We start from the raw sequence: 16,461 nt of genomic DNA, 5'->3' as shown, positions 1-16,461 counted from the left end.
ATCATTTTAACAATATGCTGCTTCGAACACCACATTGTTTTTCAAAGGGCTTTTAGCCCTTTTTATTCACATTATAGACTCTAGCTCAAACAGAAGCAGTAGACTCAAAAGATGCACCAACTTTCCCTTCCCTGTTAGCACATAATTATCATAGCAACTGGATTACAGCTTTTGCTCCAGAGAATATGGCGACCTGGATTAATGACACGTGAAAGCAATCTCCAGACCCAACCGCGTCTAACCCACAAGGGCATGCTCAGCCCTGCACCTAATAAACATCCCATACCAATGAGGATGCACAGGGCTTGAGCAAGTCCCTTCAGGCTGTAAATCCAACAAATTTAGTTCCTGCAGTCCCATGCCTGCTCACAGAGAACCTGCAAGAGCTGAAAAATCTAGCTGATAGGATTTGAACATGACAATAGAAGCCATCTAACAAGTGCAGTGATGTGTGGAACATATAAGAATTTAAATAGTGTCCAGAAAAAGCGCTTTACACTTTGTAAAAGATGGGCGATGGCATCTCAGTATTGATCTGAGCCCATGCAGATGCTGACAGTAATTGTATGTCTCTGTGTTGACTATAATGAATAAAATATCATGCAAAGAGTGTTATTGTGCCAAGAGGATGTCATCACTTTCTTCGTGTGAGTAATAATGGCCCATTAGTGCAGCTGCAGGTTACTCATTACTGTGATTGTCTGGGAAATGAGGAGCTTGTGAATCTATTTGTACTCTAATAGTTGAGGGGGAGCGGAGAACCTCGGCTGTTCGGAGCACTGAATGTTTGTCCTTAAAAACAATTGGAGATTTTTCTAGGTCTCATTACATTAGCTTGAAAACCCTAACCACAACTTAACACACATTCAGGCGCACACACAAATAGACTTTTAATATAGATGAGGTGATGTGTTAATAGAAAATGCGACTCTGTTTCACCATATGCAGAGGACAATATTAGTAAAAACAAACAAAAAAATGTTTACACAGAAAAAACGTTCTAGACGTGTACCCTATAGGGAAGTCCCCATGTGGTGAAAAACAAGTTTTTTATGTTCTTCATATCTATGTGGTGTTTTCAACTTCGTAAGTCAACACCATTGCTAAGTATTTTCTCTTTAAAACTGCGGTGAACCAAACAGAGTCTCAAAAATGCGGTTTGAAATCGCTGGTGTTTCTGACGTCACAAACTACCATGTAACCAATCACATCAAAGTGCGGGCGCCCGGCGGGCTTTAGCATATCATTGAAAGGAACTACTGTAGCAGGGGAGTCTCGGGAGATGCAAGGTTATTCAGGTATATTTATCTGTCGATAGAAAAATCGGGCAGATTTAGCAATATAGCATGGTGTATGGTGTATATAACGATGTTATGATGAACTATATGCCTTTCTCCACTGACGTTCTCAGTTGTTCAAAGCGTTTCTAAGGATACTGAAGCAGCGGTCAGACTCTGAGATGGCGAACGGGAACATGGTTCTTGTAACATTAGCAACACATTATTAGCCATTTGATTACATAATCATATTAATTACTGTTATGTGTCCGACGTTGTAAAGAGCTACACCATTGTGCAGCGTTTACCTCAGTAAGTTGGGCGCTGGCGTGAGTGGGTGGAGGAGGGGCTAATTTGCATATTCATACTTCTGCGTATACTAAATGAAGCAAGGGGTGTAGTTACATTCAAGCTATTTTAAGGCATGAAGTAAAAAATTTACAGGAAAAAAGTTTAAATATGTCATTTTGGAGACAAAATTGTCAACTACAGGGGGACTTTAAGTATACTTCGTTTTTTTAACTGTTCTAACAACATTTGTGCTACACTTAATATTCAGCAATATTATTGATTTGACTGCACTGACACGATTGGATGAGAACTGAACTGAGCTGGACAATGATGGCATCACTGTTGTCTGCAGAACTGCTTTATAGATGAAATGAATTGATTTTACAACGAAACTGAATCAACACTGAACAGACTTCAACTGAACAATGACATTATTTTCTTTTAAAGCTGCTGTACAGCTGAAATGAACTCTGTTCACATCATTGAATCATCTTCCCGTTGATCACTGTAAAGCTGCTGAAACAATCTGTATTGTATGAAGCGCTATACAAATAAAGGTAACTTGACAGACCAGGGCTGTGTGCTTTTCAGAACTGAATTGAGAAAGCCTTTTACTGTAAATTCCAGTTCAATTCCTGAATTTGTATCGAGATGGCAAGGTTTGAATGTAAGGAAGTAGAATTACAATAAATTTAAATATAAAGTAATTTATACCGTTTAACTAATTTAGAAAAGCAAATTTTACCAACATTACATAATGTTGGTTTGACATAGCATTTGTTTGAAAATTTTGGAATAAAATTGGATGGATGGATGGATGGATGGATGGATGGATGGATGGATGGGTGGGTGGGTGGGTGGGTGGGTGGGCGGGCGGGCGGGCGGGCGGGCAGATAGATAGATAGATAGATAGATAGATAGATAGATAGATAGATAGATAGATAGATAGATAGATAGATAGATAGATAGATAGATAGATAGATAGATAGATAGATAGATAGATAGATAGATAGATAGATAGATAGATAGATAGATAGATAGATAGATAGATAGATCCTAAATTCTGCAAAACCTTGCATGAATGATACACTTCGATACTGTTGAAATCAATTTGATTTCAATATTGGATCTTAAGGAACATTACAATGCCAAAATAGACCCTCCTTCTCCATAGTGTGCACTAAAACTTTGTAAAATGCCTTTTTACCTTTATGCCAGTAAGCGACAACACTATGAAATCAGTGTTGGGCAGAAAAACAGAAAATCGGTTTACTGCTTTTGTGTTCCTAATTATAGACTAGCTGTCTTGGTGTGTTTTTTTATTGTTTTTTGTTTTTTAACTGCAAACTAAGAGTCTGTTTCTGTAAACATGCAGATCGTTTGCGGTGACTTTAATCTCAGAACCTGTGTGCAGTTGGCTTAGTTAATTGCATCTCATTTCCAGATTGCACATTTGTGACTGCCCAGAAACTCCATTTGGTTATAATGTCAGGGGACTTGGCAAATTTAATTAGTGCTAAAATAAAAAGAGGCAGAGAGAGGTCCTGAAGAGAGGCAGAGCTATGAAAGAAGAAGAAAGGATGGTGAAAAGAACGAGTCAGGTTTTTTTTTTCATATCAGGGGGCTTTATCATCTGAACAACATCATTTAAATTGATGCGATGCCTTTGGGTATAAAATACGTGAGGGTTGCACCCAAAAAAAAACCTGTTGGGTCTGAAATTGATCTTAATTGTGGAGTTTTATGGTTGGTCAGTTATCATAAGATTAGCATCTTTAATTAAAAACAACCCATTTTACTTACGCAATAGGTTGTTTTCCTGAGTGAAATAGCATATTCAATGTGGCAAAATTGAGTGGGACTTGATTTTACTAATGGGGAATTGATTGGCTCTTGAAAAGTGGCCATTACATACCATCTGGAATTAAGGTGCGTTCACAACATTACGAGATTGTGACTTGCAAAAAGCGTTCACGTCCTCGTAGAACTCGTAATTACAACTTGTAAACTGAATTCTCTGAGAGCTCCAGCACTGTACCACATAACCGCTCCAGATTAATTTTGCCGTTGATAGTGTTGCCATAGAAATGCATAATTCTGAGTACAAGGACATGAACAACTCAGAGTTGAACGCAGCATAACGTGCACCAATGCATCCTGTACAAATAGACCAGCAATGTGAGCAATGTGCATTAAAATGGACTACTTTTACTTTATTGTTTCAAACCAGCTCAGCGAGATTCTTTAACTGTTACTTCTTTGACAGTTTTGACCTGCAAGAGAAAACCTTGACCGCAGAAGACAATCAATCCAGAGTGAGAGACAGAAGAAAAGAAGACTCTCTCTCCCTGAAGAGATCGCTTCAACTCTCCCTTCCCATCGACTCTTACAGTGTCAGTTGTTCCACTCTGACATGACTGACCTTTCAGGCTCCTGCGATGTGCCCGCACTGCTCCGTGCCAGGCTGAAAAGGCCACACCATGCCTGAGAAACCAGGCTGCCATATTACCAACCAATATCAATTGCATGCTCACTATAAAGAAATTGCACAATTTCTTTGCGCTACTGCACTAATTTGGATGATTAGATTATGGAATACTGTGAGAGCAGCAAGTTTCAAGTGTGAAGGTTGCATTTAAACACAGCAAAAAATGAGGATCATTTGTCCGTGAAAAACCTCCTCCAAGCACACAGTGATCCATCTTAACTGAAATAAACAGAGCTGGGTATCAGGATGAAATTTTCATACAGTCACCACTTAGCACATGCGCTTCAGAGAGCAAAAGCGTCTGTTGTCAGAAGAGATTTATTTGCGTCTCATGGTGTATCTTTAGAGAACCAATGCAGAGCAGCATTTTGAAAGCACAGATAGAGCAAGCCAGCGATGGATTTATGTTTCATTTGGGCACTGGTTCTCTGTCACATAGGCTGCGAACTCCCAAAATGAGCTGGCTGATTCTGCAGAGATGAATCATATAGCATGGTCTTGCAGGTTTGGGGTACAAGTGTGAATTTCTCTTCATCCAATGAATGTTTCCTCTTTCAAAACTTTCTTCAGCTGTTCCTCACATTCAGTATTAATTGTTTACTCAGAAATTGGCCATTTTCATTCATTACAATAGTTTGAATCATATAAACAGGCCAAGCACCTAATTAACTTGATCCATTTGCTTGGCAACTGTTTAATGAATGACTGCCAAAACTGAGATTTTTATGATAACAGAGCAAAACAGATATGGACACAGTCAGTTGTGTTAAAGATAATTCATGGACTAACGTTATCAGAAAGTAGCCGAAGGTGACGACAAAGCTATTTTATATGCCATTTACAAGAACAGCATTCGGAGGCACTAAAAAGACACGTGTCTTTTATTCGCAGGCACTTATAAAAGTGAAAGTCTGCATTTTTCCACCATATTAAGCCATTATTATACTTAGTAAACAACTACAATAACTTTTTAATAGCTTGCTTGTCCAGACTGGCACTGTCAGATTTATAGATGGGAGTGCTCGGCTCGGCTTTATGATACCTCATTTAAAGTTCATTACAGCGCAGCTTCTACATCATTTAAACGGGAATACAGAATCTGAGAAAAGAGAGCTGTGGTCACAGAGACTGTACAAAATAGCATTTTAGGCTTGCCATTTTGTCATATTGACAATCTCTTTGTTGTGCATTTTAATGTGTTTACCATAAACCATGTTGGGTGATGATAAGTTAATAATATCACTGTCACATTAATAATATCACTATCACATTAATAATATCACTGAGTGTCACGCAGAGGGGCCACAGGCAATGAAACCCATTAGTGCATTTTCCGACAGGGTAAATATATCTATTTAAAATCGTATGTGAAGTAGATTAATCTTTACAGGTAGAGATGACTAAAATACCTTCAAAAAATGTTTTACAAGTCTATAAAAAAATGCATTTCAGACAGGAGTAAGGGCATAATGGATTTCTAAGAGTCTAGTAAATTACAAGGGACTTAGATTTAGTAAAGGCACCACAGAATTCATAATGCACAGATCTCTTTTGTAGACACTGTATTCTCACAGTGGACTTTGGTCATAACCATTGGAGTGATTGTTTGGCTTCTGTGGTTAAAATTATTTCTCGTTTAACTGGTCCAGAATTAGTAACACATCAGTATGAAAATATTACCTTTTAGTTTACCTTTAAGTATTGTTTCAGAGATCCAAAATTGGTTGGCACAAATGTCAGCTTAGCTTGAATGCTCCAACTGAACTCGAACCACTTTAAATCAAACCGGACTGAGAACCTGACTCTCTGAAGGGAGTCCGGGTGCACTGTGGACACAAACTTTATTATTTCTCACTAATATTCACCTAATAATGATGATTGTAGATCCCCAAAGCAAGTTTTTATAGAAAGTAAACTGACAAATCACAAAATGGACAAAAATAGGATTTGAGTCTACTTTTTTAAGGGCAGGGACATTTTGAGTGCAAATAGAACTGGGTTCACGTTTTAGAGCTACTTAAAGGGGTCTCAAACTATTGCTCAAAGACTTAAAGTAAAAGTAAAGAAATAATATGTCTGAAATATATTACAGTTGAAGCCTACACTGTAAAAAATCATTTACTTTTTCGAAGTAAATAAAACAAACATTATTAGAGTATTTATTGGAATCTATGTTAGTCTTTCTTCAAAATGTCTTCTTTAATTCAAATTTACTTCTTGCCATTTCTTGCTAATTGTGACATTAGCGAGTAAAAATAGTTTCTACACCATTTTTTTCCAGATCATTTCAACATATTTATAATAATTATATTATTAGAAGTAGTAGTAGCAGCAGTAGTAAAAGTATTATTAGTTAGATCTGAGCCCACTTTTTAAAGAGTGTGAAAACAATTTTGGTCTACTTAAAGAGGTCTGAGTGGACTCAAGTGTGAAAACACCCTCAGACTACGTCTTACACTTCATCATTACCTTCATAAGCAACAGAGCGGCAAATGAATTCCCCGAATTAGTTTATGAGAGAGAGAGGGAGGCGCGTTACCTCTTGCGCTTTGGAGACTGCCTTTTGTCCATAATCACCGGCACGCAGTTGGTCAGTTCAGTCCAGTCAGCGTGCAAACCGCAACTCCAGCCCGTGGAGAACCTCGAGAAGAGCCAGGACTCCTGCTTACCGGGCCGGTGGCACGTGCATTTCTTCTGTCCCGCTTTACAGTCGCACGGCTGCTCCAAGCGAATATTCCTGACCAGGTGCCTGCCAAAGGTGGTTCCTCCTGTCTTTTGAATGTGCAGAAACACAATCACATCATCTCCCCTGATGTTGAAATCGACATCGCGTGTCAGATCGCGCTCTGTGAAGTTGAATTTGGACGCACGTGGGCTGTCTTCCTCCGGGTCCAACTCCCGGTACAGGTCATCGGTGGTCGGGTCTGGAGTGGGCAGGGCACCGATCCTCACGAGTTTCTCTCCTGTCCTGAAATGGCAAGCATGACCGCCTGCCGGACAAATATACTGGTACCCAATCATGACAAAAAGAATGGCTAAAATTGGGATGAAAATCCATTTGTTGGGTTTATCGTTCATTTTAACACAAGGAAATTGTTCATGCAGTTAGTGTGAATCATGATCTGCTCTCCAGGTTTTCTCCCAGGACGTTCGCGTGGGATCCAGCCCAAAAGCCCCATGCCACATGTTGATATGGTAAAAAGATGCGCGAAAGTGTGTCATCCAAGTCTTCAAATCAAACTCTCACAAAGTTGTGAAGATAGTGTAAGTCACCAAACATAGGCTAATAAATTGCATAACCAAATGCTGTTCAAGAACCGAACATCGTGGTATTATAAAGTATAAGACTTAACTAACTGGTCGCTCTGTGCAAATGAAACGATTCGTCTCGTTGGTCTGTTTTATTCTGCGGAATCTCCACGCACTCGCGACGAGTCTATGTTTTCCATCCATCCCGCGACGGCGACGCGCATCAGCGGGATGATGCGAATGATGTCAACGAGACGCGAGCGCCTGTCGCGCCAGTAGAGCACGAGCTCTTTCGTAGCACGCGAACAATTTCATCTGCACCTGGTCCCACTCCAGTGCTCAGGTATAGCCTATTCAGCAATAAAGTGGCACCAGTACTGAGAAAATTCACTGTGCGCATTATTTTCTTCACGTTCTTTGCACTGTGCAATATTTGTGCCATATCAATATGGGAGAAAATGGGCTACTAAAGGAATGCTACGGGAATTTTATCATAATATGATGCCAATCCTATTTGATCGAGAAGCATGTTTAAAATCAAACATATTACAGGCTACTGGCTAATACTTAAATTATTTTTGTTTTATTTTTATTTTATCCTGCTTAATTTGAGCATGTTTTTCTAGACTATATATCTATATATTGTCAGCGTTTATTGTTAATTTGTAGAATCTCTTGGTCAACTACAATGAACCAGCCCACTTTGCATGTGCATGTCATGTGTAATTGTCAAATTCGATTTTGGTCCTATCTTTGCAGTATAATAGGCTAGTAGGCTATGTACTAATATTTAGTAGGCTATGTAACATTTACTTTTTTGTCATTTCATTTTTAACAATATATTAATTTGGTAATAACTGGAGGACATTGCTTCTTTATACAGTATGCTACATCACCTAGACTATGTAACTGTGTAAATTCTCTTTTTTTTTTTCTTATGCAGCGCCCCCTTTGGTTTATTAATGACAGTGCGAGCTGAATATTGTTGAGTTCTGAAGAAGAAAATATTGCAAAGTATGTTTACACACACAATGAATTTGTTTCGGAGAGAGAAGAAGCCTCCAGTACACAGAGACAACAACACAGATAGTAAAAATAAAAAATAAAGATAGACCTATAGCTATGTGAACACGGCTATGTAAACAATATAGGCTATAATTTTGTAGCCATTCCATTCTATTCTATTTTTAGCACACGGTGTATACAAATTGGTCTATTTTGTTTATTTATAGCCTATAAATAAACAAAATAGAAACATTTTTATACACAGTGTGCTATATACAAATAGAATAGAATTGAATTAGCAGGGAATGGAATCAGAAGAGATAGGGTATGTGATGTTCTCCATATTTTACCTTGATATTCTCCATATTTTACCCCAGATGATGTGCAACTACCACTTTCTATAAAGTTATTGTTTTCCATGAATATATAGGCTTAAATGAGTGGCATATTAATATTAGGCTACATTAGTAATGCAATGCTAAATTGCAATAAAATGTATGTAATAGGCCTATATGCAGTCATTTAACATAAAAGCTCTGTTTATGTTGTAGGCAGCGACATAAAAAAAATCGAATGATATGATGATCTAAAGTAGGCCTACCTATCAGTATCTCTTCAATAAATGTTAACAACATCAAATGAACAAATTAAAAATGAACTATTCAAAAATATTTACACATGGGCTTCATGTAAATACTATTTATTATTTATATCTGCAATCCCAAGCAGTAGCCTATATTGTATAGGCTACTTCAAAACTATAAAATAATATAAACAGTAGCTAGGCTAATTCCAATCGAAAACATTTTTTTTTTTCTTAATCCTCCTTACAATTGGCTATATCTGAAAGTTGTAGCCAAATGGTCTTTGTGATTTGTCTTAACAGATATGAATGAGATGTAACGTGTAACTATACCAATATTTTAGGTTAAATGAATCAAACCAGGGAAAAACATCAACATGAACTTCACATTCAGAAGCTCTGCCGTTACATCCTAGTTCTAGTTGTCCATGAAAATGCCTGAACGACCAACTCCTGTATACAACTTCTAAAACATGCAAATGCAGTAAGATATTTTACCGCTATAATAACTAAGATTAACTTTTCTTTTCCTTTATTTTTACAATATTAAGCCTATCCGTCGCTGAAATGTTGACGCGGTTTTACTCAAGCGGAATGAATGTGTCGCGTTTCCATAATGTGGAAGAGGGAATTAAAGATGCAGGACCCCCTCAATGGCGGCGTCCTGTGAAACAGACGGGTAATAAAGCGGCTCAGTGTCCGATGAGGTATATAATTATGAATTAGATGAAACGTATTCATTGTGTATATCACAGAGGCATGTCGCGGTTTATTGTTGTTGAAAAATATGTTTTTTTTAGTCCAGAAAGAAACGTTAATGGTTGAACAATTTGTGATGCATGTCTTTATGCTTCTCCCCCCATCTTATATTGTTTCTTCATTAGTAAGAATGACCAGTCACAATCAAAGTCTATTACATCTGATTTGCATACATATGAAACGGGCAATGATGCTGATGTCTGTGAAAGACTGAAAGAATGCAACAATTATGCATCTAATTGACACATAACGTTACATTGTAGGTACGTGGCGTTTTACTGCACAGATTAGACTTGCTGTAAGTTATCGTTTTACCAACATTTAGGCTACTCTAGTGAGGGTGTGCTGTCTTATTAGATGGAGTGAGTTGTTATGATTGGAACCTGCTGATTGACAGTGATTTGAAAATAATTTTTGTCTGAAATTTGAAGCACTAAACAATTAATAGTAGCTCTTATGACAACTTTTCCTTAATTTTATGATGTAGGCAGTATTGACATTTCTAGCTATTTTGAAATGTATGCAAATTATCCATCAATCATTGTGTAATGGACCAATGTATCTTAATGTTATTGATTAAAGTTATAATAGTGTTATCTTTAATGTACTTTTAGCAGTGTCTGATCATGAGGGTGGTCTTTATTGTGCTGGTCTTGCTGAGGTTCCAGCATGTGCACTCAACATCTAAAGGAGTCATCGCCAGTCTTCAGGCCAAATGGGACATGACCCCTCTCCTGCTGGAAACAAGGTGGGCTGGAATTGTAATTTTTATCCTGTAATTCAGGATAGCTTCGCTAGCTACTCTTCCTTTTTAAATGGTTGACTTCATGCATAAAAAACAATGTCTGTTTATTGAACTTTGTTCAATATCAAGATTTTAGCTTAAAATTATGTTATGGAAAGTGAATATTTAACTAGTTACCAATTATTTCTGTTTGACAAAGTGTGACAAAGGCATTTTCGATGTAAATATTCCATGTGGTCTCTAAATTATGGATTTATAACGATTGTAGGTATAAGAATTATACAAAATTAGAATATATATTTTATAATTGTTTTAGATTGTGCTATAAGTCGGCATGAAACGTAAGGTGTAATAGTCTTTTCTTCCCTTTTGGGATGTATATGCACGTAAAAATGGCTTCTCGAATAAGATAAAAGCTAAGGCAGGTCTTGATTTTGTCCATTGGGAATTGATTGGATTGTTGGATGATGGATGGTTGTGGTTTGCCATTGCTGTGATCTCGTGTGAGTGACAGGTTGTCCCGCCCTCACGCTAGTAAACACGTGATTAAAGAATACGAGGGCTCATAAATTTAAACTAAATGATGTGCATGGATAAATAATGTATATTATAAATGCTGAAACATTCCATAAAAAAAAAGAAGAATTGTCCATTTTGATTTCATGGTGACTTTAATAGCTTTGAATTAGATCAACACAGAGCATTTTTCATGCTTGTCTTGTGTCTTAGTTGATTTGTAAACCTAATTTTGTGCAGCGAGTTCATCCGAGAGGATGGTGACGAGAAGTTCTGGCAGTTTGTCAATACTGTGAAGGAGTTAACTGTTTACAAAAATGGAGGTAATGACTGACTTTTTATCTTCTCTGCAATGATTCATAATTCACTGAGTGGTTGGTATGCATGATGGTGTTTTGTTGAATTACACATGGATTGGAAATAATGCAGATATTTACTTTCCTGTCTTTAGAGTCTGTCCGGTCATATTATAACCTGATCATCAAGAAAGCTGGACAATTTTTGACGGATCTTCAGGTCAACCTGCTGAAGCTGTCTCTCTCTCTCAGGACTTACTCACCAGCTGTACATGCTTTCCAACAAGTGAGTTCTTTTTTGGATATAATAATGATTTCAGACAAATACAACTGCTTGACACCGTAACACGTCTGTTTTTCCTAGAGTATACCACCACCAACATATCTAATAGTTTTTTCTTTTTTTTTTTTAGTTTAAATTTTTGGTACATTTGAAATGACCGTCACTATGTGGTTTACCTCATAGACAGTATTGTTAAGTCTTTCTTTTCATTCTATAGATCGCAAGTGATGAACCTCCTCCTGATGGATGCTCTGCTTTCATAGTTGTCCATGGTCAAAAAGCCTGTAGCACCAAGGATATGAAGAAGCTCTTGAAGACAGCAGCAGACAGGTAACGTTAACCAACAATATATTGTATTCAGAGATATTTGATAATAATTTATTGGTGAATAAGAGGACCTATTTTATTTTGATGCACATATTTTACATTTGCAGGAATGTAGCACAATATGGATGTGAAAGCAGTTATAATTAGCCTATGTGACAATAAATTTTTTTTGGTTCAAATCAAAAAATAATCGTGACAATTAATCGTGATCTCAATATTGATCAAAATAATCGTGATTATCATTTTGGCCATAATCGTGCAGCCCTAAATCAGAGATATTTGGTAATAATTTAAGTATTACCAAATACATGGTTTCATGATAAACCAATTGGATTCTCATAACATTTTTACACACTTTTGTGTGTCCTATGCAGGCCAAGACCTTACCTATACAAGTCTGACCACCAATACCCAGGACTCAATGAGACAGACCTGCCTGTAGCTGTTCTTTATGCTGAAATTGGCACCAAGGAGTTCAACACTTTTCATAAGGTTCTGTCAGAGCGGGCACATGAGGGCAAACTCATCTATGTGCTACGACACTTTGTGTCTGTGAGTATTAGCAGTGTAGTGTGACTTGTATACATGTCTCATTGTCAGCTGTCCAATGGAAATCTTTATCTTGATTTTATGTATCATATAGTTTATATACTATTTATGAATTTATTAAAGTCTGTGCCATATTATCAATATTTGTTGCCCCACACTGATTTGTCACCACAGGAGCCAAAAAATGAAAGGATGCTGTTGTCTGGATATGGTGTTGAACTGGCAATTAAAAACACAGAGTACAAAGCCGTTGATGACACACAGGTTAAAGGTATCGTACAATGTCAAATTGCCTTTTGTGTAACAGAATTGATAGATTAAGGTAATACATGGCTAAACTCAGTAACAGTTTTATTATAATAACAATAGTCAGTGTTAGGAAATAGGCTTTAAATTATGAGTAGCGTGACAAACTATACTACGGTTCAAAACTTTGGGGTCAGTAAGAATTTGTTTTGGGAAGAAATTAATATACTTTTATTCAGCAAGGACACTTGAATCAAATGACAGTAAAGACTATTTCACGAGTTCACACTTACATCAATTAAACAGAGTAAAGATTATGCGTATTTGGCGTGCTGTCCGGGGGGAGGGCTCCGAGCTCGGAATTTTGCCCGAACCCAGAGTACTCCCCCCGTTGTTGTAAGAGTATTAGGACTATAAGTGAGGAGATGGGGTGGTGGAGGGATGCTGTTAAACTGTCAATGAACGGAGGTTAGTTTGCTGTATATATACACAGCGCTTAACTCGTTTATTAAGCACCACTCTTGTCTAATTAGGTTTGATTATCTGAATGTGCTCCACGTGTGTTTAATTAGGTTTAATTATCTGAACGTGCTCCTCCCGAACTTTGTTAATAAAACATCATTTCATATGCTGTTCTTTTGAACTTTCTAATCATAAAACGATCCTGAAAAAAATCTATCACAGTTTACAAAAAATATTAAGCAGCACAACTGTTTTCAACATTGATAATAAGAAGAAATGTTTCTTGAGCACCAAATCAGCATATTAGAATGATTTCTGATTTGATCACAAAATGAAGCCTTGGTGAACATAAGGAACTTCTTTCAAAAACATTGAAAAATCGTACCGACCCCAAACGCTACTTAATTGAAAAAGCAGTTAGCTATAAACAAAAGTAGCTAGCAATATTGAAACGAATAAATTGAAACTGACGTGACCTGCATTTGTTTGCAGAATCCAAATCAGTCACCACCGATGAGGATGAAAATGATGAAGTCCAAGGATTTCTGTTTGGGAAATTGAAGTAAGCACGCTGATGATTTTTTTTCTCTCTCTCGTACCTTTATATCTAGCCATAGATTAAAATGAATATTGTGTTGTGCTTACTCACAAAAAAGTACCATGGTGCTGAAAAAGTGTCCTCCTTCACCTCCAGAAAGTCTCACCCAGAGCTTCAGGAGGAACTTGGAGAGCTGAGGAAGCATCTATTGGAGAGCACCAATGACATGACTCCACTCAAAGTGTGGGAGCTCCAAGGTGGGCTGGCTTCTGTTATTGATTGTTCTCTCTTACGGTGTTCTGGACTCTGTGCTGTGCTGCGTCTCCGATCACCCAGTGCGATTAAACCGATCCACATGGTTCCTGGAGAGAACTGTCCACTTGATGAATTGTGAAGCAGTGGAAAGGTTGCAGTTTGTACCCTGTGCTTGCTGCAGCGATCTGTCCTACTCCTGTTCGGACTTCTGAACAGATGCTCGTGTCCACAGCCAAGTTCGATTTTGCCCTGTGAGATCTCGAGCAAAAATGGCTAAATAAGAGCTGTTTTAGTTTTGTGCTGATAGATAAATGAAGCAATTTATTTTACTTGACGTGAAGAGCTCTCCATGATGGCTATTGAAACGGTCGGTTGATTTTTGTAATAACTTTGGAGTGGAATTGTAAAATCGGTTGGAATTTTTTTATCTTTTTGTCCAGACTCTTTAGACTAGTTTAAAAATGATGCTGCATGGCATAATACTTTCACTCATCAAACATACATTAAACACTTTCTTAATTGTCTCACCCAAAAATCTAAATTGACACATTGTACTCATCCTGATTTGTTTCCAAACCTGTATGATGTTCGTTTTTCTTGTAACACGAAAAGAAATGAGGAGTCTCTGTTTACTATGCCATAGCAATGGATCTTAATTATTCACGAATCAAGAATTGCTGCTTTTGCATGAAGGAGAGTTCAGGCAGACTTTTTAAGTTAGAATTTGATCCGTTTCTCACAAAAATTGAGTCATATGGACTGCTTTTTTATGATGCCTTTGCATTGTGAAGCTTGAAAGCTCCTGTCCCCATTCAGTGTAATTGAATAGAAGAGAACAACTTTTAGATTCTTCACAAAAAAAAAAATGTGTAAGCAAATCACCATTTAGATTTAGATTTTTTTTTATAAATAGTTTTAACTTAATCTTATATAGCAGACTTTCTTCATGGATTATTGACTTCTTTAAAAAAAAGATTTTGAAATGCCTTCTCTGTCTTTCCAATAGACCTCAGTTTCCAGGCAGCATCTCGGATCATGACTGTGCCAAAGTTTGATTCTCTCAAATTGATGCAAGACCTCAGCCAAAATTTTCCCAGCAGAGCAAGGTAAAAAGTCTGAAATTCAATCTTGGTCTTGGAATCCTAGGCAGAAATCATTACCTTTGTTATAATACCCTCCATCAGAACTCAAAAAGAAGTAAGGAAATATATTTCAACAAATGGTTGCATTCTAAAAGGGTAATCTTTAAAGGGTTAGTACATCCAAAAATGTACTCACCCTCAAGCCATCCTAGGTGTATATGACTTTTTTCTTTCAGCCAAACACGGAGTTATTTTAAAAAAGATATCCTGGCTCTTCCGAGCTTTAAAATGGGAGTGAATGGTACCTCTTTTTCTTTTTTTAAGCCAAAAAAAGCGCATCCATCCATCATAAAATTAATCCATATGGCTCCAGGGGGTTAATAAAGGCCTTCTGAAAAGTGATGCATTTTCGTAAGAAGAATATCCGTATTTATAACTTTATAAACCACCGGCTTCCGGTAACGGCCGTACGCAGGTCTAGTTCCGTCAGAAGAGTGACCTCTAACCTGACGCATGACATATTGACTTACGCCTTGTAAGTGCAGAGGTCAGAGTTCACTCTTCCGCCGGAACTCACCTTGCGTACGGGCGTTACCGGAAGCCAGTGATTATAGTTTCTAAAGTAATTTGGGAGCCTTTATTAACCCCCTGGAGCCGTATGGATTACTTTTGTGATGGATGGATGTGCTTAAAAAAACAAGGTACCATTCACTCCCATTATAAAGCTGGGAAGAGCCAGGATGTTTTTGAATATAACTCTGATTGTGTTTGGTTGAAAGAAGAATGTCATATACATCTAGGATGGCTTGAGGGTAAGTAAATTATGGGATAATTTTCAATTTTGGGTGAACCCTTAAAAGAGTCCAATAATTTAACATTTTTTAATTCTTTTTTACAATGCTTCCATTTAGCCAAATGAAAGAACCTTGGGAACAGGAGTATCTGTAACAGTTATTGCTGTAGAATATTCCACTATGCATTTTTTGCATGTGTAACGGCACAGAATGCATGCATATGCATTATGTCTAGGTCATTTTTAATGTGTGGCTGTGACTTTCATTCACTGCTGCTCTAGACAGCTTTATGTGCAGTGTTCAGAATTTGCTGAGTCAGACTTACTGTGGTTTACTGTTTGTCAGTATAGCCGATATGGCATCTAAGAGAGAACAGGTTTTCTGAGATTAAAATGGGTTTTTATGACTGTTCTGGGATGTTGGCTAGGGCTGATATTCACTGTACATGTTTTACTGTCCCCACAGATCACTGACAAGAGTGGCCGTAAACCAGAACATGAGAAAGGAAATAGAAGATAACCAAAAGGTAAGGTTTTTTCAACAACTTTTCTGATGAGCACTGTAAAAACAGTTCCAAGCGCAGCCAAATGGACCCCAAATGTTCTGATTTATTTTTAGAAAATGAAATGGGTCCACACTCTGAAGTGTCTTGAGTCTTTCAGATGATATATCCATTACAACAATTTTAGGAGAGTTTCAGCATATCAAATGTCCAT

The 16,461-nt window shown here is 37.4% G+C and overlaps 2 protein-coding genes across 3 annotated transcripts in view; one reads left to right on the top strand and one right to left on the bottom strand.

Moving 5' to 3' along the window:
* hs6st3b (heparan sulfate 6-O-sulfotransferase 3b) overlaps window positions 1-7,355 on the bottom strand; it is an 89,966-nt gene extending 82,611 nt beyond the window's left edge. Inside the window, exon 1 of the mRNA XM_056260745.1 lies at window positions 6,596-7,355. Within this exon, the coding sequence (XP_056116720.1) occupies window positions 6,596-7,134 (539 nt within the window). The 5' untranslated portion in view covers window positions 7,135-7,355. The remainder of the gene's footprint in view (window positions 1-6,595) is intronic.
* Window positions 7,356-10,250: 2,895 nt separating this feature from the next.
* The window catches only part of uggt2 (UDP-glucose glycoprotein glucosyltransferase 2), a 46,287-nt gene continuing 40,076 nt past the window's right edge, over window positions 10,251-16,461 (top strand). For both annotated transcript variants that reach the window (XM_056260743.1, XM_056260742.1), the window contains exons 1-10: window positions 10,251-10,400; window positions 11,154-11,236; window positions 11,365-11,495; window positions 11,710-11,822; window positions 12,194-12,371; window positions 12,543-12,639; window positions 13,569-13,638; window positions 13,771-13,871; window positions 14,876-14,975; window positions 16,211-16,271. In XM_056260743.1, the coding sequence (XP_056116718.1) occupies window positions 10,279-10,400; window positions 11,154-11,236; window positions 11,365-11,495; window positions 11,710-11,822; window positions 12,194-12,371; window positions 12,543-12,639; window positions 13,569-13,638; window positions 13,771-13,871; window positions 14,876-14,975; window positions 16,211-16,271 (1,056 nt within the window). In that variant the 5' untranslated portion in view covers window positions 10,251-10,278. The remainder of the gene's footprint in view (window positions 10,401-11,153; window positions 11,237-11,364; window positions 11,496-11,709; window positions 11,823-12,193; window positions 12,372-12,542; window positions 12,640-13,568; window positions 13,639-13,770; window positions 13,872-14,875; window positions 14,976-16,210; window positions 16,272-16,461) is intronic.

Source organism: Rhinichthys klamathensis, unplaced genomic scaffold, assembly GCF_029890125.1.
Source record: "Rhinichthys klamathensis goyatoka isolate OS25496 unplaced genomic scaffold, OSU_Roscu_1.1 h1tg000177l_1, whole genome shotgun sequence".
Lineage (NCBI taxonomy): Eukaryota > Metazoa > Chordata > Actinopteri > Cypriniformes > Leuciscidae > Rhinichthys > Rhinichthys klamathensis.
Note: the sequence above shows the minus strand (reverse complement) of the source record. Positions and strands in the feature narration are given on the sequence as shown.